We start from the raw sequence: 24,624 nt of genomic DNA, 5'->3' as shown, positions 1-24,624 counted from the left end.
AGGAGATGCTTTAGCGAAGTTCCAACCCTGGATTGAATCATGTACACATGAAATGTGTACCCCTGAAGAAGTCTTCCGTCAACTAGATGTCCTATTCTTGGATCCTACACTGCAAGTGTGTGCAATGCAGTGGCTGAACAGAAATCATCAGAGGAATACCCCATTAGTGAACTACCTGCCTGATTTTGATAACAAGATTCGCGAAGCAGGAGGACAGAACTGGGATGATGCTGTCAAGATCAACCTTCTGAGCCAGTATATTAGCTTTGAACTGCTCAAGCTCTGCACCTCGCACCTCATGCCCACGCATTACCACGACTACTGCACCCACTTACGCCAACTCGACAACAACCTCGCACGCTTCAATGCTGTCCAAGGAAGATGTAACAATCAATTCGTAATCTGTATTTAGGATAGTGCTAGATCGTTAATCGATGTACGCCCGTTACACCTATCACGGACTAGCGCACCGCACATATATGCCTCAGCTGCCGACATGCTAATACAACCACTTAGACGTCCCACATAAATTTGATGGGGTGCACGTGAAATCATGTGAGGTCATGTTACAGTGGGGATGTGGGTGTGGGTCACGTGGAGCAGGGCTTGGTCGCAGAGCATTCAAGAGTTTAATGTGCGTCAATGGTGCTTTGGGATCGAAGCTGGATTCTGGCGTCGGAATAACGCTAACGGACAGAAATGTGGATATTATCCTCCGATGGTGATTTCCTCCGTGGTACGCCCTCAGCTTTTCTATCGCCATCCACACTTGTCTGGGGTTTACTAACTCTCCTGGTGGTAGGCAAACGAGTATGGCTGAAGCCCGGGAAGCAATATCTATTTGGCCGAGTGAAAAAGAACGGAGGTAAGGCATTCTCCCAAGCTCGCGATAAATATATTCATTTAACCCACCGTTAACTCCTGCTCACCGTGTTCGACTATTTTATCCAGTGCACCATGCAATCGACAACGTAACTATCTCGCGACAACATTTGGTTATTGAAGTCGGACAGGTAAAGCCGGGGGATGGAGTATGTTTCCCCCAAATATATACTCATGTCTAATTATGTCTGCAAGTCACTCGTGTGCTCTTGTGTGTGTCACTGACACTGTTCGAAGTTACATGTCCACGCAAAATCGCGGCTCAAAGTTACCGACCAGAAGACAAAGTGTGGAACTATAATCGATGGAGAGCCGATCAAGGGCTTGAGCAAGGAGCTCAACAAGGACGAACACGTCATCCAGATTGGCAAATATCCACACCCTCTAAGGTATTTATACACTGCACTGAAATTAATTCACTATGATGGATGTTGGTTGACCCTTACAGGATCAAGTGGCACCCTGTCGTTCTGAGCTTCTCACTTCCGTCAAAAACGAATGATCCAATCAGCCAAGCTCGCTCTAGCCTGGAAGAACTCGATATTAAAACCGTAGTCCCTTATGTTGTTGGCAAGACAACCCACGTTGTTCAAAACAAACGCAATACTTCAAAAGGGCTTCAGGCATTAATTAATGGAAGACATATCGTACAAAAATCGTACATTGAGGCCATTGTATACGCGGCGGCACCTGGCGACCTTGAGAGCGAAGAAGCACTTTGTCCTCTAGAGGAGGATTTTGATGCCTTTTGGCCGGATCCAACACAGTACCTACCCCCTCGGGGCAAGGAACCTTCCCGGAGGTCAGACGCAGCCTACCAACCAGATCCTAGCAGAGTTAACGTATTTGAGGGATATACATTTATTTTCTGCGATGGTAGCAGATTTGATGATTTACAGGGCCCGATTACGAACGGCCATGGAAAAGCTTTGCTCTACGAGATTGAACGTGGAAGAACCACTGCGGAGGATATAGTTAATTATATGAAACAAGTTGCGGGTAACAAGGGTTTAGGAAATTTCGACGGCAGTGGGGGTGTTATCCTCGTGCAGTTTCGAAAGGCGGACGAGCATTGCGATTGGGATATAGAAATCGAAAGCAGGGTCGCCTCACTAACAGGTCAGAAGATTGTTGAAACAAGTGAGTTTCTAGATGCCATACTCGGCAATGACGCATCCTCGCTTATACGGTCCTACCGGATGAATCTATTTGCGAGTGAATCGCAAGTACTTGGCGAACGAGTGCCGATGGAGGATGATGAACCCAGGAGGATGGGGTTACATAACACAAAGGCTGCCAGCCACTCATCGAAACGATCTCGTACGCGGACATATGTTAGCAAGTTCAAGACATTCGATGACGGATTCGACATGGATTCTATTCCGATGTATACTCTGGAGCATGGTAGCGGATCGGAAGAAACTTCTCAAGTGCGTGTGCTCCCTAGTTAACTAGATATTGTCGTACGCTGACTCTTTCTAGGCTCGGATTCCTGACTCCTTACTTGGCCAATCTCAGACAAGTATACACTTGTCTGAAGGCGAGCATATTGTCTCAGAACTCTTGCCAGGCGCTGCAGCGATGAAGATACGCCTTGCAAAAGGCCGAAAACGAGCCAAATCTACCCCTCCACCTGAAGCCTCGCAGAAACCAAAGAGGGTAAGGTTGAATGTAATGGAAGCGGCCCGGCAACGTGTCCTGGCTGTTGATGAAGAAGCCATGCAGCAGCGAGAACAAGAGGTTGCACCCTTTTGTGTGATGACGGAAGGAGTTGAGGTCGGACAATTGCGGAACCTTGCAATTGTTGAAGAGATGGTGATGCCGGCCATATCTCGCGAACAGGTAGATCCAACCCACGGCGTCACGTATGATGAGCGCTGGAGTGGACGAAACAACTTTAAAAAGTTTCGGAGGAAGGGACATGGCTGTCCAATTCCGCATACTGTTCAACCTGTTATCGTTCCGTTGGAAGAAGTTAAGAGGAAGGACTCTGGCCTTGGCGAGACGTGCTGGAGGACAAGGCAGCCGAAGTCCGCATGTCAGACTTCCAATGATCGGACCAAGGAGACTCCAAGTACTTCACACCCCATTGTTCTGCGAAACAGATCTCTCACTCCACCTTCAAGGATTGGTAAGCGGTCTCGAGATACGCGAGTTTCAGGGGGGTCTGATAGTGAAGATGGGTTGAGATTCCGCTTTCGAATAAGGAAAGGAAAATGAAATCTCGTGCGGCTGGATCTCACACCAGAGTTTTGAATGGCGCTAAAATATGTAACTATCTGAAACTTATTTTGTCGGAAACGGGTCATGTCCCGTCGACGTTTCGGCGATGATTTTCGCAATAAACGTCCTTCTCTAACACTTTTGGTTCCACATATGGAGGTAAAAGTAAATATCTATTTGGAATGGAAGCCCCAAGGCTTGCGTAAAAGGTGTCCATCATCTATGACGACAGAGTCGCAATAGATTATTTATCTAACGAAGGGAGAAATGTACTATTGCAACGCCAACTTGTAAATATCTTATTTTTGGGAGAGGATACTTAAGAGCTAACCATAGCAGTCTACGGAGCCAAAATAGTATGACCACTCATTGAACAATCTCATGACTGCTGGTTTGTTCCTCCAGCCCTTCAACATGGGTGCTAAATGGATTAGAGGTACTGTAGCAAAGCTCTGTTTCGGTTTTCATATGGAATGGCATCGGTTTGGGAATCTCAGGCTTAACATACTAATCTCCCCCACAACTCCAAGGCAAGCGATTTCCAATGCTTGCCAGGCTATGGCCCGAAATAGCTGAATTGTTGCTTCATAGCCTCTAGATTGTACTTGACGCCATACGGAACCGTTCTGCAACTCAAATGATGCCGGCCCTCATGGTGGATTTCTGGAGTGTGCAAGGTAGTTGTTCCGCACCTCTGTACGGAGAACGTGTTTCAAACGACGATATTCCAAACCCTATATTTCAGCGAGCGTTCTATGACCTCTCAGCGTTCCGTCACATCTGCGGTGAAAGGGTGGGCACTGCTTTTTGGATCGTCAGGCAGCGAAAATCCTGCGTGCACATGTTCTGATAACTTCGAGACTACCCACAAACATTTTTCTAGCGCTACATACAAGTTTTCTGAAATTAAACTGCAGTAAAATGTTGTTGGCAATTGATTTACAGAATTTTAAGTTCGATTGATCGATTGAAATTGACATCAGCGGTAAACCGAGTGCGGAGGTGTGGAACAAAAATCTTTGTAACTGGAAATATCATTACCAGACCTCAAATAATTCCGGCCTTCATAGTCGAAGTTAGGGGATGGGATGCCGAACTTGATTGCCAACCTCAAGAGACTGTAAGTATTTTGGGGGTTGATCAATTGGTTCGTAACCATTAATTATATTCACCTCTTTCAAAAATCCAGAGCATTTTCTTTTACTTTGTACAAAGCATCCAGAGTTAAGATTGATTTTTGCGGATATTATGGGCCACCATGTAGAAATGTAATACTGGCTACTCTGTTACAATCAATATTCTTCCATTCTGGGGGTCATTTTAGCTTGCAGGCCATTAGTTCTCATTGCAGCGTAGTTTTTCATAAACAGACAGACATTACATCGTGTATAGCCATGTGCAAAATATCCGGATATCTTCCCTCAAATCCGCTGTCAACAAGTAATACCATCAACTCGTCAATTTTCACTTCGCTTTCGTCGTTATACTGATTTTCACAGCCTATATTTTGCTTAGAAACCCTTTCGCAAATCCGACAAATCATCACCATCATCATCATTGTCCCATCCATCTTTCCTCCTATTAATCACAATCTTTTCCTCTTTCTTATTCTCTGCAACTGCATTCAACAACTCCTTTAACTGTTCTTCTGTAACCTTGGCCTGCAACTGGCCCGTTCGCGCCAGCATGATTAGTCTATTCTCAATATCTGCCGCTCGCTCTTCCTTCACCAGTCTAATCCGACCTAGACGGTCAGCTGCTTCTGGAAGGAGGATTTGGTTAAGGATGGCTTGACTGGCGTCGGCTGTGAAAGAGTTTTGCAATGAGTTTGGTGTTTTTTGTTTAATCCCAGTGTAGCCTTTTAGTGGGAATATGTGTCTACCAACGCAGCTGCGCGGGGGAGAGTGGTGGGGACGGACTAGACAAAATTTAGACATTTTGGGTTCGTACCTTCTTGTTGTCTATCATTGTTTGATACGTAGGGACACTAGTTAGTAAAGGAGAGCTAGAATGAAATGCGAACACATCTGATCTAGACAAAACCCACCGCCTCTGATCGAGGTTCGAGCGGTCACTTGGCCCTGCACCTCGTCCTGCTTGTGCCTGCAGTTGTGCAAGGCGAGCTTTTCGAATCTTCGGATATGTGGATAATCAGAAGGAACCGTTAGAAGGTGGATGACATGTACTAAGGCGCCTGAGAGGTTCGAGCTTTGGAATAATGGTCACGTATATGCGTACCTCTTCAAGCTCAGCGTCTGCCATAGTGCATTAAAAATAAAGTGAGGGGGGTGCAGAATACTGTATCACATACAGGCGTTTACAGATATTGACGAAGCAGCGACAGAAGCCTGTTGACATTAATGCTTGATGTTGAATTGTTAAGCAAAAGAGACAAAATGCTGTTGAGCGTGCAAAAACTTGAGGTTAATCCCCTTATCTCATTAAAACTCAGCCACTCCACTTCAAGCTAACTCAATCTGAACTACTGCCAAGTCATGCTAACATCTGAGTCAATCAACCACTGTCAGGAAGCAGAAGAGTCGACCTCGCTAAGTAAGCCACCCGACCTCGTTATGTAATCAAACCTCACTAGCGCGGCCTGTGCACCTACTCTACCTCCCACAGTACTTATTGTCTTGTAATTTGAAACCATTTTTGCTTTCTTAATTATTTTCCATCATTTCATCAATCAATTTTCAATTGATTGATGATCAATTCATTTCTCATCATGTTTTCTATATATGAAGATGAGTTTGTTGATCTAATCAGTAATAATGATACTTTTTCTGACACTGAGATTATTTCAGAACTTGATAATGAGATAATTATTGACAGAATCAATTCTGAATTGATTGAAAATTGATTGTTAATTGTTTGAATTCATTTAATCTCTTTCCATTCATTTAACTGATGCAATCAGCCATTCAATATGTATTATAAAATTATAGTACATTCACAATATCTCTGAGTATTCAAAAACTGAAGTGAAAGAGTATACATATATTATCTCAACTGATGCTATAAATGTTGAGAAAATGACACAAATGATGCATGATGTAAATCATGTCAATCAATTTTTGATTGATTGACAATTGACTGACAATTAATTCAGATTCAGTATGGAAAGACTTAGATTCATTCACTCAACTAAATATATTACTCCTTTCTTCATACTAAAGTGAAGAAATACAAGTTCAAATGTATTAATATCAAAATTTGTCAATATTTAAATGAAAATTTATATTTTTCATCTCATAATTAAGTTACACACAATATATGGACAAATTTTCAAAAAATACAAAAAAATATTCAGTTGATTGAAAATAATCAACTCAAATGCAAAACTGTTAAATATGAATTAATTGGCAATTGATTGTCAATTGATTGATAATTAATTCTCTAGCTATTCATAATCAATCTGAGTAATATTTCACAATCAAACTTTCTGTATATGATACTCTAAAATCTGTGTACCTGTTTGCTATTGATATGAGATTTCAGTATAATTCAATTTCATTTCAGTTGATTGACAATTGGTTGCTGATCAATTGTTAGAATGTTACTGAGCATCATGCTTCATACATTTTCTGTGTCAATTTTTCATAGAATAATCACTTATATCATTTCTTTTAAATGATGTAAGAAATAACACAAATGAATATTTCATTTCTTGAAAAAGTTTTTCAAAAGAATCTTTTTTTTGTAGAGGAAAAATGTGAGATTATGGAATAAACAAGAAGTATAAAAAAATACTGTGATAAATAATTTTTAATGAATTAATAGCTGATTGACAATTGATTGACAATTGATTGTTAGAATTTGATCATTCTGCTGATAAGGGAACAATGTAAAGATTACTATACAGTGTTGTGTTTCATATTATGATTTTAATTGATCCTGCAAACTGTTCTTATATACTGTTTACCTCTTATGAATATTATACACATTCTCCTCCTCCATCAAACAAGCCTTTTGCCACTATTATGAATCGAATTCTCTGTGAGGGCTGATGACAGTGTGAAGAGTATGTATGTATGTATGTATGTATAGGTTTAACGTCCCGGAGAAAACACGGGCAGCGCCCGTGTTTCAGAAGCCTCCCGAAGGGCATGGAGACGTGCTACGCTGGAGAGATTTCTATGTACACAGAGAGAGAGAAAACAGAATCCAGGTGGCAACTCTTGAGAAGACTCAGCTCATTGCAAAGGATTTTTCTGAGCTGCGCATCCACTTCTGGCCCGACGTATGGCCATTCATGGTGGGGCTATAGTGTGGTTCCCTGAGGGGACCGCCGCTGCCGTGCCTGGAAGGCTTTATAGTGAGCAGAGAGGGATACCTCTCTCAGTTGATCAGAAAGCTGTCTGTGCTTCTAACATCAGAAGAAAGACAGACAAGATAAATAATGAAGGAGAGAGCAGTGAAGAAGGTTGTGATAGGAAAAGAGCAGAGAATGACAGAGAGAGCAAAGAAAAGAAGGAAGAAGAAGCATTTGAGCCGATAGAGACAAGGGCAAACGAGAGGAAAACAAAGCAGAGCACGCGTAGATACAATGCCGGCAGTCAAAACCATATCAGCTGAGTCAGACACGTAGACTGTACTGATTACACCACAGCTAATTGAGACAGATGAGCCTAGTTGTGCTATCTGTACTGTCTGCATAGACTGTGATGTCCCTGGCAGTTGCACTAGCTACCGTGGGTGTACTCAGCAGGCCGGCCTCGTGGAACTGCTGCGGGGGTTGTCAGATGGTTTGCAGCCAGCCGGCTGCGTTACCTTGTGCAGTACCGTGTGTAGAACTGCGTGCAGTCCAGCAGTTCTACAAAGTCTGTAGGGGTCAGAGACCCTAGATAGGCAACAGCTGTCGCCCGGTTGTGTGGCCGTGCTGCTGGCCTCTTGGGCCAGTGAAGAAAGTGCCTCTGTGAGTGTCGACAGAGCACCAAATGTTCTGGGCTCTTGTTGTGTCCACAGACACAGGTGAGCCTCGCATCTGCATGCTGGAAACGCCTGTGGTACCAGGAGAAGTCCCCATGAGAGGAGCGGTGAAGGGCATGCCGTGGCATGGTGAGCTCCGGAGGGGCCTTCACTTGGTATTCCACAGTCGGCCTGCTGAAACTCCAGCCCCGGTACCAGTCAGAGAGCTTGCCACAGGCTCCACTCCACCACTTTCGCCTTGCCTCTTGGCTGAGCTGCTTGGCCACTGTGCGGACCCCAGAAATGGGGATGAGATGTATCAGATAGTGCATTTGACTCCCATAGTTTGAAAAAGACATTTGGAATTTTCTGTGAATAAATAATATATTTACAAAGTTCAGAAATTGTAGCAGATACAAGATACAAATAATTAAGAGCAGATTTCACTCACATATCAAGAAACACTCATACTAGTGCAAAATCTGCAGAAAGGAGAAGATAATTGATTTGTTTGAATGGGTCCATATATGCATTCTTCTCTACTCTGGCTTTTACCCGTATATCACATATAATTCACATTATATGTGAAGTTCCTCTCTTTTCAGATCATCTCTCACCAGGGCCAGACATACTTGCAATTCATTCATTGATCACTGAAGACTTTGAATGAAAACATGAAGTGAGAATGCTTCCAGTTCTTCCAAAATATTCTGAAGAGCAAAAATGCTCAATTGCTTCAATTTACTGCCTTCTGACCATGGTCCTATTGGAATCTATTTCATTTTAGTGACTGGTCTTCATCAAATGTATGAAGCTTGACATACCTTGAATCTTTGGATTTTGATATTGATAAAACCAGCTTTTCCCATTCTCTGTGTGCAGATAATTGCTCTGCAGAAAGGCTTTTGCAGCTTATTCCAGCTCTTTATGATATACTGTTGCCATTCAAGTGCATGTACAGCTGTTTTATACATCTCATCATCTGAGAGGAAGCTGTGTTCAAGTGATTGAAGTTCAAAGTATCCATCAGGTTTTAAATGCTCAAAAGCTCCTTTGCACAGTCTTTCACAGTTGTAGATTGAACCATCCAACTCATGCTCATGGATGAAATCAAATTCATATGGCAATTCCCATTTCTCAAAGTCGTCAATCTCAAAAATGCAATTTGGTGGAACACTGGAATAAATCATAAGCCAGACATATTTGATATGGTGGGACACTTCTTACAAGATAGGTTGGATTGGGCTTAAATCATTTCCTCGAACCACCGCACTGGGGTATTTGCTGCCCATGATTGTTAGCCACGCTTGAAGTGATATCATGGACATTTGCTTCAGAGGTACGCACTCGGCACATTCTATCGCCCAGATACCTGTTCCTGTTCCCATATCAAGAATGTACTGAGGCTTGTCGCTAATGGGAGCAAGAAACAACTGATAATCGAAGGCGAGTGTATACATCCTATGCAACTGTGCCCTGGTCAGATCTTATGCAATGAGTATCAGATACCATCATTTACCATATCCATCCGATCCTTTTCCCGCTCATCGTTCGGCTATCAACCAGTTAATAACCATGTTTCTCCACCATAAATGGAGAGGACTCACAAGAAGGTATTCCTCTTTACAAAATGCATGATATGTTCAGTCATTCTGCTCATTTAGCTTGTGCGAGCCAAGTCTGTTGAGTTTCTCTTACCTGAGTCCTGAGATTGTTAGCTGGGATAGCCATTTTGGGTATGAAACAAATTACTTACGGATAATCGGTGATACTTTCTGTGAGGGAAAATAAGTCATCCTCCAATTCAGAGTGGTAGCCGCTGGTACTGTCCATCTCCTCCTCCATCTCCTCCTTCTCCTCCATCTCCTCCTTCTCCTCCTTCTCCTCCTCCTCCTCCTCCTCCTCCACTACCTTCTCTATCTCATTCTCAACTTCACCCACTCTAACCCCTTTCCTCTCTCCCTCCATCTCTACACCATGAGAATGGTCTGGTAATATTGCTGTCCCAGGTCGACTAGGTAATTTGACAAACATACTGAAGAAAGGAGAGACGATGAACATGGCTTCCAATGTCTGATACAAGAGACAGGTTGCCCTTATATGTACACCATACCTTGGGGAATTAGAACGAAAGACATCGCCCTCTGTTTATAGATAGCAACAGCAACAGTGATTGTAGGCTTGAAACTGAGGAAAATAATTCTTAGCACCTCCATTGACTTAAATTTGGTCACATATCTCATTGCTAATGCTAATAATTCAACCAGTTGCAAAAGCATAGGTAAAAATTGTACTGGCTGGCGACAGGGCAAGCGCCATGCAGACACAGACCACCAATGCTTATTCCTTGAGATTGCATTTTAAATATCAACGCCTGTGGAGCACGCCTTTTTAGCGTTGCTATTTCAAATACAGTTAGATTTATTTAGATTGTCAAAGTGTCTCAGTCAACAACCGGTGAAAGAGATACAATATATACGACGCCGACACCAATCGCAGCTTTGATGTATGTACTTCCACAGGTTCCTCCATAATCCAATTACAAAGCTCATAACAACAGCCGAACCAACCTTCCAATCACATGTGCACTTCCCCTCCAAAGATTGTCTTTCGTTCTCCCAGCGTATGACCTGTCCAGGCCATGTATTCAGAGCTTCGGATGGGATAGTTATGGTGTGGGTACATGACTCATAAAAAGAGAGTGTAACAGAGCCAGGATGACTGGTCTTTTCGCCAATGATATGCAGGTGGCCACTCAAGGGGCACGACTGGTTGCATCGCATTGCATCCCTGATATGACCAGCCTCAAGTACCATGGCAATGCCCGCCCATGAGCTCATAAGATCGGATGTTGAGGCTGGGAGTAGCTTGCAAGTGCCTGCACTGACAAAATAGCTATCCCCGCGCCTTAGAAGTTGGAGAACGGGAGGCGAAGCCTGGTTCCGTTAGTGAAGCTACCGCATATGGGGGAGGAGATGTACCATTGACATGATCTCAAACTGGAGGATTTTACAGATCCTCTCTGCAAGCTATGGTGCTTCACTGAACTGTGTGCTTTCTACTTCTGCATCAGTGAATGCTACGCTGCGAAGGTCGTTTGAGACTCGAACTGAAAGACCCATATGGCAAAAGGAATAACATGTCAACCAACTTTGTATGATAACAGTAAGCACGCCCTTCGCATGCAACGATGTGAGCAGACTTTCTCCTTGCGTCTAAGACAGTAATCCGAGTGCACGCCAACATGTATGAGTAGCCCGTACGGTGAGGCATCTCTTATAGTCAAAAGCATTGAGATGCAAAGGCGGCTTCAATTAGTATCAAGATAGTGATCCCTTGCATGGGGATGGCACGGACTCAAGCTGGACATGTATATCGCTCTCGCTCTCCCAGTGTGATCGACGCAAGTTTCCCCGTGCTCACAGTCTGGAAGCCCTAGCTGCACTTTCTACTGGTCTTCCTCAAGGCATCCCATACTACATGGCATAGATAGTCTGAATGCACTTGCGGCAATCAATCACTGTTGGGCAAAGGAAAGGCCAGAAGGCTCATTTTCGGTCTTAATATCACCCTTGTCAGGATTTTAGACCATCATGGGACAGCTGACCCCTTTGGAGAAAGCCCAATATCATATTTGATTCTGATCATAAAAGCCAAGGCAGATACAAGAGTTATGACCCTCAACGGACAGATCAAATGGGACGGGGAACAAGCCGCATTTGCAGTAGTAGAATGATCCGGCGGCACGGATAGCTTAGACGATGAGTACATCAGTGGAGTTTCCCATGCCGAAGTCGAACAGATAGCAACCCATGAATTTGCTAAACCAGTCAGCAACCACCCGATCAGAGTTTAGTTGAGGTTTCACTCGAGTTCTAGGTCCAAAACTTTCAGCCATATGATTCAAAAGAGAGTACCTGTCTTAACCAATCCTTTCTTCTCTAATCACAATTCACACCTCTTTTCTCCCCCGGGTGCTTTCTCTGTTCTGGGTGTGGCTCGAGCTAGCGGGCTGCAAGGCTATGCAAGAAGGCAACTTGCGTGTATATGCTAATATAAATGACCATCATGAAATGAGGCAACGAGCGAGTGCTGAAGCATCTCTTTACCAAAGGTAGTTCTGTCTGCCCTCTCTTTCATATGTCGGCCCAGGTTGATGTTTGCTCAAACTAACTACTAGTGGTTGCCACAAGTGGGGCCAAGAGATATGAATGTCTCTTAGCCCCACTTTTCAATTTAGTGTGTGTCTTGGCAAGTTGATCAGCACAGCACAGGTGCTTTAGCTCTTTAGCAAGCGAATGCTTGTCTTGGCAAGATATACCTGCTACTGCACGGGCAGATTAATCCCCAATACTATCTTCAGCCGCAACTTTACTTCTCTTACAACATCCATTTCATCTCCAGCTTGCTGACAGATGAAAATGGGTATCACAGAGAGTAAATTACTAGTTGCCAGTGTCTCCAGAGCTTGCAATGAGGCAGAGGAGATTGATGGCCTGAGTAAAAACATTCTCTCCGATCCGCTGGTGCAGAGTCAGATAAAAAACATTCTCTCTGACCCACTGGTGAGTAGTCCTTGCCATGCTGTTGTCTCAACTATTGCTCAAACCAGACAGGTTGCCTCCTATGCTACACCAATTTGGAAAGCATTGCCAGTTGATGCAAGAAACAAAATTACTGGCCATGAAAGCCCTACACAGAGAGCAATAAAGAGAGTTACTACCACTATCACTCTCTCCTCAGATCTGAAAGGATTCCTCGACAGCTGCAAGAACCGCCCTTATTATTTCTTTGAGGCAATCGGTAGGAAATTTGATTTGCGTTACCCTCTTGCTCAATGCTATCTGTTCCTCTCCGATACAGAGTTGAGCAGGGGCAGAGTGCAACGTCGACTCTTCTTGATTATTTTCGCTCGCTTGAAGGCAAGACTAGGACACTCTCGCCTACATTCCTCCGCTCGCGAAATTATTGCTTTCAGCCTCCAGCATTCAGGGTTGATTGAAGACAACGCATCGGATATTGACAGGAAATTTGGTGATTGGGCATCCAGAGGGGAGAGGTATGAGGTACTGGCAGCGGCTTGTGGAGGACTTGATTCCTTAATTATCCTCCCAGGCGATATCTGTGACACATTGTAAGTAAGTACCAAATACTGGTAGCAGAACTGACAACTCTTTAGTTGGGAGAAGCATCTGCCAAAGTCTGGCGCATTGCACGATAAGATGATAAAAACACTTCAGCAACGAGGTGTTGGCAGTTTTGTTGAGGAACTCGGTGGCGTCTCCATCTTGGAAGATATTATTAGATGTATATGGCCTCGCCTAGAGGAAGATATAAATGAGGCTATGAGGGAGCATGAACCATCAATCCATCGTGGGGAAACAACTGCACACATTCCAACCGCAGACCCGAATTTCTTCAGCAATGACCTTGCAATGCAAATGCATGGAACTTCCTACACCCCAGCCTTGGATGCAAATGGTACTCTACACGCGTCAACATCAGAGCAAACTATTTCCTGCACTCAACGATCTCCGCACTATACAATGCAAATGTATGGGATGCAGCACGTTGCAACACAAAATCCAAACATTGTCAGCAATGACCAGGCGAGGCAAAGCCCATGTTTCCTTCCCGAGATTAGAATTGGTGGTACATTTATTACATCTACAAGGGCGCAGGTGAATCCGTCGGGATATTAATTGTCTGGCAAACTCTGAGTTTATGTCGTGGCGGGGATATATAACAATAAATACATGTAAGAGCCACACAATTCCCACTTCAATTTCCAGCTTATGACATTTAAACTGGGTTATTCACATGATATTTGAAACAGAGATCGCCACCAGTTTCCCACCCTCCGCGACCTTTAGAAAGCATTCACCAAGTACATGATAATAGTGATCTGTATCCACGGTTACATCGCCGATTTTGATGTTTCCTGATACTTGAAGCGGCACCAAGATCGTGAAGGTTTTGATTGGAATATCTTCGAAATACACAAGCCCCGCCACTAGGCATTTTGAAATCTTGGTCGGCTTTCCCTGGTATGCTTCAGACGAACGGGCCTGGCAATAGTTAGAACAGCATAGAATATAATATAGTTTGAGGGTATTCACCTGCGCATATTCATCACAAATGTAGTCTACTGCAACCTTACAATCTCTTGTCGGCTCGAAGTGTGCGGGTATCTTGTCCACCCGCTTAGTGAGTTTGTTGCAGGTATTCTCTACCCCACACCAAGCAGTTTGTCCTTGTGTAGTAACACGATCCGATGAAATAGAAATAACCGTCATTGTGGTCGAAGAAAAGTGTGTAGAAGGGAAATTTACGCGAGGAGTAGAACAGAAAAAGAGTGTTAATATTTGAAGACTAGTTGTCTATTAGAAGTGAAATCAAGGATAAGCCACATGATCTCAGAAAATGGAGATTGGGATCTGCCCCTCTGTGTATTTGCACATATTGTTCTCATTGGGCTGCCGTAACTAGGTCTCATGACATCATAATCAACAGATGGAGCCATAATTTCTAGTTATTCAAAGGTTTAGCTTTTGTGCATGGTTATGCGCCTCATGGATCAGGGCATGTAGATATCTTCTATCATATGTGTGTAACTACTTGACACACTAAATCAACAAGAGGGTTTCTTCCAATTTCAATGGTGTCTTACTATGCCTCCGCTGCGCTGCTAAGCTTTCTCTTCCACTAGATGCGCGCACTGGCGCGCCGGAGTGCTGTTTTTTTTTTTTTTTTTTTCTTTTTTTCTTTTTTTTTAATATCAATCACATTCTATGCAGCTTTATATGCACCCATGCGGCGCATACTCCAACCTCCTAGGGCTGCAAAGCTTGCGCCTAGACTCCCGGTTGGGCATAAATATCCTTCACCCCCCCATTCCATGCGCACAAGCTATCCCTTCAGTACTTCCTTCCTTTGTGATCATTATGGCATCCCACACAAAAGACGCCTTGGAACTCCCAGAAGACCCCAAAGCTGATGATTGGATCGAGATAATTTGGGAAAAAGACACACCGACACCGAAAATCCGAATTACGAGCTATGCCATGGTTACTGCTATAGCAAGGATTGGCAGAGTTGCGTCTCCCTTAACTAAACAGCACTCTCCTGGTCCTATCTACCATGATTTTCTCAATGCTCTTCAGGGTACCTCTTGTGATCAATCCTTTGCCGCAGCAATTTGGAAGGTTCGAGAGGCACTTGACCGGGAATTGGATTTGCTGAAAACCAATTTCGGTCCGGAAATCCTTCAGGTAGAGAGTGAGATAGGTTGGCACTATTGGACAGAGGTGATCTATCGCCGGTTTTTAGGCACCTATAAACTCCATCATGTTAGGAAAAGTGTTCTACCCGCGGCTGAGGATTCCGAGATTATTGAAGCCACTCTGGCCGGAATTTGCCCTTCAATGTGGGGTTTGCTTCTTCGGTTCGCATCTTCTGATGAGAATTTTTATGTTGCTGTTACATTCAAAGAAATTCAGCATCTCCACCGACGAGGGGTTACCTTCTTGGAGAACTATCAGTATGTTAGCAGAAAGGAAGATACAGATGTACTCTACTAATAATCCGAAACAGATTGAAGGTCCACCAAATCCCAGAGTGATGACACTCGCAGTCACGCTGGCCCTCGCAGAATCGGCTACAGAAATTTGAGGAAGGAGTTTGTTTCATTTCTCTACAATATTCATTGGCGACTTCTAGAAGACTGGTGGCATCGGTTTGTGAAAGGAATGGAATCAGAGGAGACAAACAGAGATCAGCTAAAATTGCAAGCAGTATTGATATTGATGACACTGAACTTTTTTTTTCTGAAATTAGCGAAAATGTGACCTGTGCTGAAGTTACATCAGTATTTTTGACAAAGAAGGTGGAGACCTGGTTTAGAATGGCATTGTATTCGGCAAGGGCTAATTACCTTAGGTACCAGGTAATCAGTCAACTGCACCCCCAGGCCAGTGAATTCAGAGCCGTCTTGAACTTTAATGAGGGAAATGAATATGGCTGGAATAAAACAGGATAGGGCATTAATGGGTAGCTGGTTAGCTAACTGTTAAACAATCAAAAGTTAATTAATGTTTCATTTTTGCTTTTCCAGGGTTGTCCTATTAGCTGCAGCAAGAGTTCACTGAATCTATTTTGTTGTCAGTCTATATGTATAGCCTGCGCAGCAATGTAATAAGACTTATTTGAAGGTCTCTTGTATTTGTGCTAACAGTTGCTCATGAGTGTTCAGCATCTTCTCTGCAAAGTGACACTGTTCAACTATGCAGTGAGAGCAATGAAACAATTCTTAGAAAACAGTAACATTAAAGTAAAGGCGCCTTCGGTCCCTTGTCATCTCATCATCTGTTTATCTTCTTGCAGTCCGCACTGGGCAACATCTAATGCATGGATTATTTCGCCAGTGTTGTTCCCGCTCGTGGTGTGTAACACCATATGCATTCTCAAATATTTCTTCTAAAGTCAGATCATCATGTCCCATGGCTTCAGCAATCAGTCTATCCACCACTCGGATACTCAATAACTCCGCTACAGAAGAGCGCGAGCCGGCGACTAGTTGATATCGCCCCTGATTATGATGAAAGAAGCCAATCACAATATTGGGCAGTCTTCGGCTGAATTTATCCCATTCAGCTGATGCAACCCATTCTATCCCATACTCTCCCATGTTCGCGAGATTAGGCCGTAATGACTTCCACCCTTGAGATTCGATTGTAGGAACTCCATGCCGTAGTGCCGCCTCGATCACTGGACGGCCCCCCGCTTCTGCTGCTGTGCGGAGGTAATAATTGCCAGCCTCATCTCGAGTCACGCAACGGCCGGTGGTGCCATAAACCTGCGCGCTTACCACCCGTTCTCCGTTCGAGGCGTAGCCAGGACGGATAGATCGAACAACACGTCTGCTGGGAATGGGCACGTGGTGTGGTCTTCTGCCTCGTGACGGCTGGTTAGTTGTGCTTTCTCGGGTTGGGCCGTCACTGGTGCCAATCCTTTCATACCCCCGGAGGCTTCGGCTGTAAATGTGCATCTAGTTAGCGATCAATTACATTTCTAAAGTGAGGTTGAAATAAGTTGGACGCATCAATGAGGACATGTAGGAGCTGAGAGCATTGGATTGCTCTTTCTCCGCCATTGGTCAAGACAATTCTGGTGAAATCTCTGAGAGCACTCTCTGCATGAGAAAAGCACACCACTTTCTGGCTCTCTGCAGATGGGACATTCGCGCGTCCTTCTGGGTGATGGCGGAGGCGGGACTGCTCTTGTTGGGGATGCTGGAGGCGGGACTTCTCTTGTGGGGGATGGTAGAGGTGAGTTTGCTCTTCCTGACGATTCTGGCGGATCTGCCCCATTCATGGGTGTGTCGTTACTCCAAGGTGTAGGGCACCAATCCCTCGGCATGCCGGCATCTTCGGTATCAGCTAACATTTTGGTTCTCATATCATCGTAGCCAGTTATATCTCCATTGTGATATTTTGCGGCGATAGCTTCAAGCCCGCTGAAGAGATAATCAGGGTCTAGAAGATGCAAATATTCAACTTGGCCTCTTTTAGTGTTTTCACGACGAATCCTTTCGTTCATATCATTGGTGTAGTTGACAAACATGCTCTTAGCTAAAGGAATGTTTTCCTCGCTCGAATAACTTTGCATGAGAGCTTCAACATGTGGTGTGAGGCTGGCCCAATGGGATTGGTAATATTTGTGTTCTTCATCCTGGTCTTCATAATACAGCAAGCCGCTTGGGGGCACAGAGAGAAGTGCAGCGGGAAGCTGAAAATCTTTAACCAGATCACGAAGATTGCCACCCTCATTATTGTTGATTGTTAACTCCCACTGTTCTTCTAGTGCCTCTAGAGGAATTTTACCCGCCTCTGAATAAACACCATTTTGTACATTTAATGCATCCAGATGGTTGTTCATTTGATGAATGTGATCGATAATTTCAATGAGGTGTTGCGGTGGTGAAGAATCGATCCTCATATTTGCAATATTAAGAAATTTATCATTTTCATCTCTTGCATTGCAAAGTTCTTGTAAAAGAGGCAGAGCACGGGCATGCATCTCTTTGTGATAATCAGTCACAAACCAAAGAGGTGAAACCTCCATTGTTTTAAATGCATTAAGCATTTCTGGATGATCCTGCTTGGCTTTATTGAAGGCAGCTTTCCATTCTAGGGGAGAATGTTAGTGGGAATTATCTTGCAGTGAAGGTCTAATGCTTACTCTTTCTGGCACTCTGCACAATCTTCTTCTGTTCTCTGTTTAAATCATTCATATCATGATTTACTATCATCTCGGTGGCTTTGGCGTTGGCTGCCAGCTGGTGCTCGGGTGACCCGTGGGATCCCGATGAACCGCGGATTACTCCAAAAACTTTGTAGTAGGTGTCGTCGCTGCGATTATTGGTGATGTATTTTGCAACACTCACTCGAGTGTAACGGCTCATCGGCACTGGAGGTAGCCTTATTTTGTTAGGTTCTTTGCCTTTTCCCTTGTGCTTCTGACCATTCTCATTAGGTGCTTGTTCGATGGTGAGCTTATCGTGAACACCCATTCGGTGTTGATTGACGGTGGATGGACCTGAAAGGGTTGAGTCAGGAGGCAAAGTGGGCGTTGAGTGCAATGAAGATATAGGGGAAGTATCTGAGAACTCCGCTATCTCCTCCCGGGAGATTGGGTCCACTGAAAGGCTGAGAGTGGCCATTGTTGAAAAGTGTTATGTAAGAAGAAGTTAAGAATAACTAGTTATTGAATGTCACTTCGACCTGCGAAGCTTGGTAAATTTTTAATTTGACAAAAGCTTGATATAATGAAACAATTGTATTGAATGAATTTAGAACAGTTAATTGTTCTGCTTATTAGGGCTTTTATATAGTATTTTTATCCACCATGATATTTTGTTTGCGACATGTTGCCCGTGGTCTACGGCCCATGCTCTAGTTACGGCCCGTGATCCATGGCCCGTGGCCTGTGGCTCGGAGTCTTGTGGCCATGGTCCGGACCTCTCTTCCAGCCAGCATACATGTCCACTTTTGGAAGTATTTATTGTATTCAGAGCGCCTTTATTATACAATCTGAAAAACAAAATTGATCACAATCATTATACTACAGCAAAAAATATGTTGAAACACATCATTCTTTTTATCTGTGCTCATTTTGTTATCAGCACAGCGGTACAGATGGAGTATGAGTTCCAATCCAATTAGAATGTTTGCTGGACTGACATGACCCAAGTATCGAGCAGTTGGTATCCATTGATATTCCCCCATCCGATGTATCAACGGTTCATCATGTTCAAGTTGGTGGAGGGGATGCGATTGCCTTCAGGCCAAATCGCCTTAATGCCAACATCGGCGATAAAGTGGTTTTCGAGTTTCTTGGATTAAATCACACTCTAACCCAGTCCAGGATTAGACAGCCCTCATCCACCCAACGAACTCCAAAAAGCGCTCTATAGAGCCGTTAATTTTCAACTGTAGCACAACAATGCAAGAAGATATTAATATTATTTATTAAAGATTAAAACTATATGTAGAATACATCATATAAATATATATGATTAATTCAGAGAACGATTGCTTGGCCTAATAATCCGCCCGGAACGTGAAACTCGTGGTTTTGAAACGGTTGAATCGGATCGCGACGTAGAAGGTTTCAGAGAAGGAATATCATTTGATTCCACTGGGGGGGCCTGCGTGCGGCACTTATTACTGCTTTTAGAAGGTTGTATAGAGCTTCTACGGTGTTTTGAGCCCACTGTTGATCTTCTTGTAGGCCTCTTTGAGGCCTCCGCGAGTGCCTTCTTTGCCAACTGTGCTTCATGATGTTTAGCAGCACGTTCTTCCTTCTCTTTTTGCAGTTGAAGCTTCTGTTCATCTCGCTGTTGCTTCTCTATACAATGTTTAGCTGCAGCTGCAGCTTTGGCCTCCTCACAGTGTTGAGCAGCTTCTAAATGTTCCTTCTCATGTTGTTCCTTCCGCTCCATGAGCTCTGTCTGCTTTTGCTCATGAAGAATCGCTCATTGAAGCTTCATATCCTTCTTGCATGTCTGATCATTGATTTTCGCAGTTTCATTAGCATCTGCTTGCTCCCTCGCGGCCTGCACCTTTGTGGGAGAAAAGAATTGAGCAAGTGAGGGATTTGATGGATTCAGCAACCCCATACACTTACCCCGTTTGCGTCGCCTTCTCTCATTATTTAGAGCAGTCTGAAGATTCTTATTCTCTATTAAGAGAACCTCTCTGTCCAGAGCAATATTCTCCCCAGCGCGGAGAATTCTTTTAATATCAACTGAAAGTCGGCGGTGACGTTGGCTTGCCTGCTTTATCAGGCCTCGCAAAGCTCGTATAGATGTAGGTGTACGCTGTTGAAGCAGTTCCGGGGGTGTAAGTGGACGTGGTTGAATCTTTTTGAGAACGCGGGCAGGATCTATAGGATGTATGCCAGTGGTCATGAAGGCAGATTTGATATTTTCCGCAGTTGTAGAGATTTCCCATGCAGCACGAAATAATCGCCAAAAATCTCGCTTTGTAGTCCGAATAAGCCATAGCCAGAACGTGTATAGGAATCTAGTTGATCTGAATATGCCTTTGCAAGTGGGCCAAATATTCCAACATCTAGCGGCTGTAAACGGTGTGTAGAGTGGGGAGGAAGAATAGCAAGCAAAATTCGATTCTGATCCGCATAATCAATGAATGCCATATTTATATGAGATTAATGGCCATCTAATATAAGCAGGCGGTAATGATTTCTTGCTTTTTGCTTTGTATGAGGATCAAACACCTGTTTCAGCCAGGTTAACCCATATTCATCATTACTCCATCCATTTTCTGAAGCAGCGAAGTATGCCTGATCCTTTTTAGAATCAAAATCTTCAAGCCACGTATCTTGCATATCTCTTGATTCCCCGCGGTAAATGAGTGCAGGTGGAATTGTAGTTCCATCTGCACAAATACCGGCAAGCAGAGAAATGAATTCTCTACTGCCATCCTGCACTGCTCCAATTGTATGCTTCCGTTTGAGAGCTTCTATAGAAACGATTCGCTTGAGGGTACGAAGGAGGCCAAGAAGAAAGCCTTTTTCATCGAAATTGTAGGTGTTCTGGGGTAGGATATTATACTGCTTGATCTTCTCCTGCAACTATTCAATAGAAGTCAGCAAAAAGCTCATGGAATTGCACGCGAAAAGAAGCAAAAAAACTGCAATTACAAGAGTAAAGAAGTGTTCAAAATAGTAGCTATTATCTGCCTGCTTTCTCTTTTGATCCAGAGCATGAAGATAGATGCTCTTGATCTTTGCTTTATGCCGCTCACAAAAGCGAGACACCCAGTTGATTCCTACTTGCATTTTGGTGATCTCAAATACAAAATTGCGCAGTATTTGAAGTGTTACAGGGAAGCCGCGATTGGATAACTGATTAATATGAAATAGGAGGCGTTGTTCTTCAGTATTCGTGAGATTCTGACAGTAGATTGATGTTGCCTCTGTTCTGGAGACCTGTTGACCTTTGAACCGCCGCATCAAGGTAACGCGATTGATTCCGAATTCCTTTGCAACCTCAGCATATTTAGGAATCAATTGTCGATTCAATTGAGCGATCGCTTGCTCTATAATTGCTTCGTTGGGTGGCATGGTGGGTGGTTGAAGTTGAAGAGTTGCAGGGATTCATGGAAAAAATAGGAGTTCGTTGGGTGGATGAGTTCGTTGGGTGGTGAGTCACGTTACTCCAGTACATCAACTAAATTCTGGCTTCGGCTATTTCAACCCTACCAATCGCACCGGCCTTACGTTGTCAATTACTGTTAATTCAGCTGATTCCCAGTGGTTCTTCTGCCAACAGAATAGCACCACCTCCCACTGTCATGCAGGCATGGTGTTTGCACTAAATCCAGGCGATTACATGGAGGAATTCTTAGCAAATTCCAGAAGCGAGAGTACACTGATAACAACTCGTACAATCAGTGTTGGAAGTCAGGGATTACCTTCCTCTGTACAGTGCTTAACAGGTATACCTTTCTATCCCGGCACTGCCGGCATCACACCTTTCTATCCTGGTACTGCCAGCATTCCACCTTTCTATCCTGGCACTGCTAGCTCTACGGGACGAGTTGGAACAACATGGCGACCAACAGCAACAGAACCACCATTCTTTTCTTCTCTTCCATTTACATCTGATGCAACTCAAACTATTTACTCACAGTTTATACTCACTATCCTTCTCTTTTTATTTGCTTAAATCTTAATTTTTTGTTATCAAGTGTAGGCAGGTCCACACTTTTTTGTATTTACAGCAAAAGATAAATCCGATTAGTGCTACCAAGTTTCTTTTCATTTCTTCTTATATTTTGCTTTCTGCTTGACATGCCTATATGAATACAGTGCTTGAAACAGACATATGGGACCACTACGCCAAAAAGAACGCCTTTTGGTGGCTAATGATCTCTGGTTGATATCTTTATTCTACCTGTACCAAGACGACACTAAGTCTCTCCCTTAGATTGTTTTTGTTTTAGCGCAGCAACTATTTTCAATTTATTAAGCTTTTGGGTTTGAGGCCCCACAGCGCTGAGAGAAGCTGGCGAGAGCCAAGAATTCCATCTTCCGGAAAGAATGCAGGCATGTTAAAATTCCACTCTGAAAGATTAATGTAGCTACTTTATGCGATATGTATTAAATGGTCATCTATTTATTGATAAACCATGGTTTATTCAGTAGCCAGCATATTCGGAGCTCAAAAGCTGTCCACAACTGTAGTTGGCTGAAATTCCAGCTCCTGAAACTGAAGTCTTTCTGTATTTAGAAGTGCAACTCTTCGAACTTCATCCCGCACTACCGAATTGGCGGAGACTGAAACAAATGTTAGATAACAAGCCATGGAAGAAGGCTTACATACTAACCAGTAACAATAATCTTTCCATCCCATTCAGCTAGCTCTCTTGCAATAATTTGCTCCACATTCATTCTTTCATGAAACACTCTTCCACGAGATGGGAAAAGTTTTGCTCTGTCTGCATCAGAATCCGGGCGATTGATGATGTATACGACAAAATGCAGAATCTATAGTTAGTAAGGTCAGTTTGAATCTTGTAATAGCATGATTGTGCTGCTCACCAAAGACTTGTCATCCTCCTCAAACAATTGATCAATCCAATCACGAACCCAATTTTGATAACCTGATAAAGATGAGTTAATTGTTACTCTGTGTAAAGTCGTTTTTCCTTATGAACTTACACTCCTCACTAATCTCCCACAGCAAGGTGATGCGATACCTGCGTAGCCCTCCACCACGATCCACCATTGATTTTCCAGCTGAAATAAAAATTCGCAGCAGATCCCGCACATATGGTAATTGGCCAGCCACGCCAATATCTGTTGCAAACAACATCACTGAATCATGAAACTTCATTTCATCCCAGTGTTCTCGCTGCCTTGCACCTCCATACGGCCCGTCCACAATGGCTCGCAGTCGTCGATGTGGGGTTAGAGCCAACGCCATAGATAGCCCAGACTGAACTCTCACAATCACAGACACTGTAGCAGCTGTACCATCTGGTGCATCCTCCCATCAGATTATATAATAAGGACACGAGCAAGCAAATGACCAGAAGCTCCCCGGAATGGGTACTGTCAGTTAAATATACTGACCAGCTTGTACCTTCCAAGGCCGGGAAGGGGAGAAAGTCAGCTCCACAACACCTGACCGTTTCAGTACTTCCACAACCTGTAGTGACTTAGTTGCTGAAAAATTGCGAAATATAATCTGAATGCAATGAATAATGAATGTGCAAACTAGTAGGCTAGCTGCTAGTAAAATGGAAGCAGTGTCAAGAACTCGTGGCTCTTTCAAATGCAGTCTTAACATGATCAATGATGTAATACTGAGGAGAGCATGAGCTGTTGTCCAGAACTGATAGGACCATGAACGTATCCAGGGCAGCGCAGTCACAAAACTCGCTGCGAGTGCTATGCCCGCCTGATAGATAATTAGCTATATTCATTAACTAAGAATACACGTACAAATCAAATTCAATTCACCACGAAACCAAAGCGTAAAACCCGGTCACTGAACTCCATAACTTTATCCCAAAGGACAACAGATACATGCAGAGCTGCTTGAAGAACAGCCATAATTCCAAGAGCCTGATGTAGATGGCGGTGTGCTGCAAGAGAGATTCCCAACTGATCAGCAGCAAAGCTGAATTGCCGAGTGAAAAATAGTGGGACAAAATGAAGCATGGCAAGGGTTCCTGCTCTTGAACTGACTTCCTGGCGATCTTTTACACCAATGAAATTGCATATCAAAGTGGTAGCCCAGTGAACAACCCAGAGAACGGCTCTCCAGCGGGTGATTGGTTCAAAGAAGCACCAACGTTGAATCAGGTAAGGTTGTAGGGCACGGTGGAAGAGGAAACGGTAAAGTAGCCGGCGCAGCCAAAATATTACTGCGACCCCAGCGGCAATGCAGATGTATATTGTAAGAATATCCATGATTTAAATTATTAATTGAAAGAAGTGCAAAAAAGAGGGAAAGTCAAGTAATGAACATTTGTAAATAATTTTTGCCTCATAAAATGTCATTAAGTATGTTTCTTA

The 24,624-nt window shown here is 43.6% G+C and overlaps 8 protein-coding genes across 8 annotated transcripts; 3 read left to right on the top strand and 5 right to left on the bottom strand.

Moving 5' to 3' along the window:
- Nucleotides 1–699: 699 nt before the first annotated feature.
- HCAG_07917 (predicted protein) lies at nucleotides 700–3,102 on the top strand (the record flags this gene model as incomplete). Its single annotated transcript, XM_001536758.1, has 9 exons — nucleotides 700–736; nucleotides 803–865; nucleotides 952–1,031; nucleotides 1,120–1,271; nucleotides 1,331–1,684; nucleotides 1,766–2,022; nucleotides 2,125–2,312; nucleotides 2,365–3,013; nucleotides 3,044–3,102. The coding sequence occupies 9 exons, from the start codon at nucleotides 700–702 to the stop codon at nucleotides 3,100–3,102; spliced, it is 1,839 nt and encodes a 612-aa protein (XP_001536808.1).
- A 1,514-nt stretch (nucleotides 3,103–4,616) lies between these two features.
- On the bottom strand, nucleotides 4,617–5,367 carry HCAG_07916 (predicted protein; the record flags this gene model as incomplete). The annotated part of the gene is made up of 4 exons (XM_001536757.1): nucleotides 4,617–4,909; nucleotides 5,056–5,066; nucleotides 5,153–5,238; nucleotides 5,344–5,367. The coding sequence occupies 4 exons, from the start codon at nucleotides 5,365–5,367 to the stop codon at nucleotides 4,617–4,619; spliced, it is 414 nt and encodes a 137-aa protein (XP_001536807.1).
- Nucleotides 5,368–7,809: 2,442 nt separating this feature from the next.
- On the bottom strand, nucleotides 7,810–11,289 carry HCAG_07915 (predicted protein; the record flags this gene model as incomplete). Its single annotated transcript, XM_001536756.1, has 10 exons — nucleotides 7,810–7,834; nucleotides 7,879–8,302; nucleotides 8,762–8,789; nucleotides 8,841–9,192; nucleotides 9,244–9,288; nucleotides 9,364–9,477; nucleotides 9,773–10,111; nucleotides 10,311–10,390; nucleotides 10,587–10,923; nucleotides 11,168–11,289. The coding sequence occupies 10 exons, from the start codon at nucleotides 11,287–11,289 to the stop codon at nucleotides 7,810–7,812; spliced, it is 1,866 nt and encodes a 621-aa protein (XP_001536806.1).
- Nucleotides 11,290–12,437: 1,148 nt separating this feature from the next.
- On the top strand, nucleotides 12,438–13,718 carry HCAG_07914 (predicted protein; the record flags this gene model as incomplete). The annotated part of the gene is made up of 2 exons (XM_001536755.1): nucleotides 12,438–13,150; nucleotides 13,196–13,718. The coding sequence occupies 2 exons, from the start codon at nucleotides 12,438–12,440 to the stop codon at nucleotides 13,716–13,718; spliced, it is 1,236 nt and encodes a 411-aa protein (XP_001536805.1).
- A 1,242-nt stretch (nucleotides 13,719–14,960) lies between these two features.
- Nucleotides 14,961–16,054, top strand: HCAG_07913 (predicted protein; the record flags this gene model as incomplete). The annotated part of the gene is made up of 3 exons (XM_001536754.1): nucleotides 14,961–15,556; nucleotides 15,617–15,694; nucleotides 15,853–16,054. The coding sequence occupies 3 exons, from the start codon at nucleotides 14,961–14,963 to the stop codon at nucleotides 16,052–16,054; spliced, it is 876 nt and encodes a 291-aa protein (XP_001536804.1).
- A 330-nt stretch (nucleotides 16,055–16,384) lies between these two features.
- Nucleotides 16,385–18,736, bottom strand: HCAG_07912 (predicted protein; the record flags this gene model as incomplete). Its single annotated transcript, XM_001536753.1, has 4 exons — nucleotides 16,385–17,048; nucleotides 17,226–17,306; nucleotides 17,459–18,203; nucleotides 18,256–18,736. The coding sequence occupies 4 exons, from the start codon at nucleotides 18,734–18,736 to the stop codon at nucleotides 16,385–16,387; spliced, it is 1,971 nt and encodes a 656-aa protein (XP_001536803.1).
- A 1,033-nt stretch (nucleotides 18,737–19,769) lies between these two features.
- HCAG_07911 (predicted protein) lies at nucleotides 19,770–21,663 on the bottom strand (the record flags this gene model as incomplete). Its single annotated transcript, XM_001536752.1, has 5 exons — nucleotides 19,770–19,843; nucleotides 19,870–19,923; nucleotides 20,203–20,395; nucleotides 20,815–21,171; nucleotides 21,373–21,663. The coding sequence occupies 5 exons, from the start codon at nucleotides 21,661–21,663 to the stop codon at nucleotides 19,770–19,772; spliced, it is 969 nt and encodes a 322-aa protein (XP_001536802.1).
- A 1,187-nt stretch (nucleotides 21,664–22,850) lies between these two features.
- On the bottom strand, nucleotides 22,851–24,519 carry HCAG_07910 (predicted protein; the record flags this gene model as incomplete). The annotated part of the gene is made up of 6 exons (XM_001536751.1): nucleotides 22,851–22,878; nucleotides 22,925–23,088; nucleotides 23,143–23,204; nucleotides 23,263–23,571; nucleotides 23,677–23,752; nucleotides 24,067–24,519. 6 exons carry the CDS (start codon nucleotides 24,517–24,519, stop codon nucleotides 22,851–22,853), a joined length of 1,092 nt encoding a protein of 363 aa, XP_001536801.1.
- Nucleotides 24,520–24,624: the final 105 nt, after the last annotated feature.

This window comes from Histoplasma capsulatum, genomic scaffold (assembly GCF_000149585.1).
Source record: "Histoplasma capsulatum NAm1 scaffold_10 genomic scaffold, whole genome shotgun sequence".
NCBI classification, from domain to species: Eukaryota; Fungi; Ascomycota; class Eurotiomycetes; order Onygenales; family Ajellomycetaceae; genus Histoplasma; species Histoplasma mississippiense.
The sequence above is the reverse complement of the archived record's forward strand: the minus strand, read 5'-3'. Positions and strand labels throughout refer to the sequence as shown.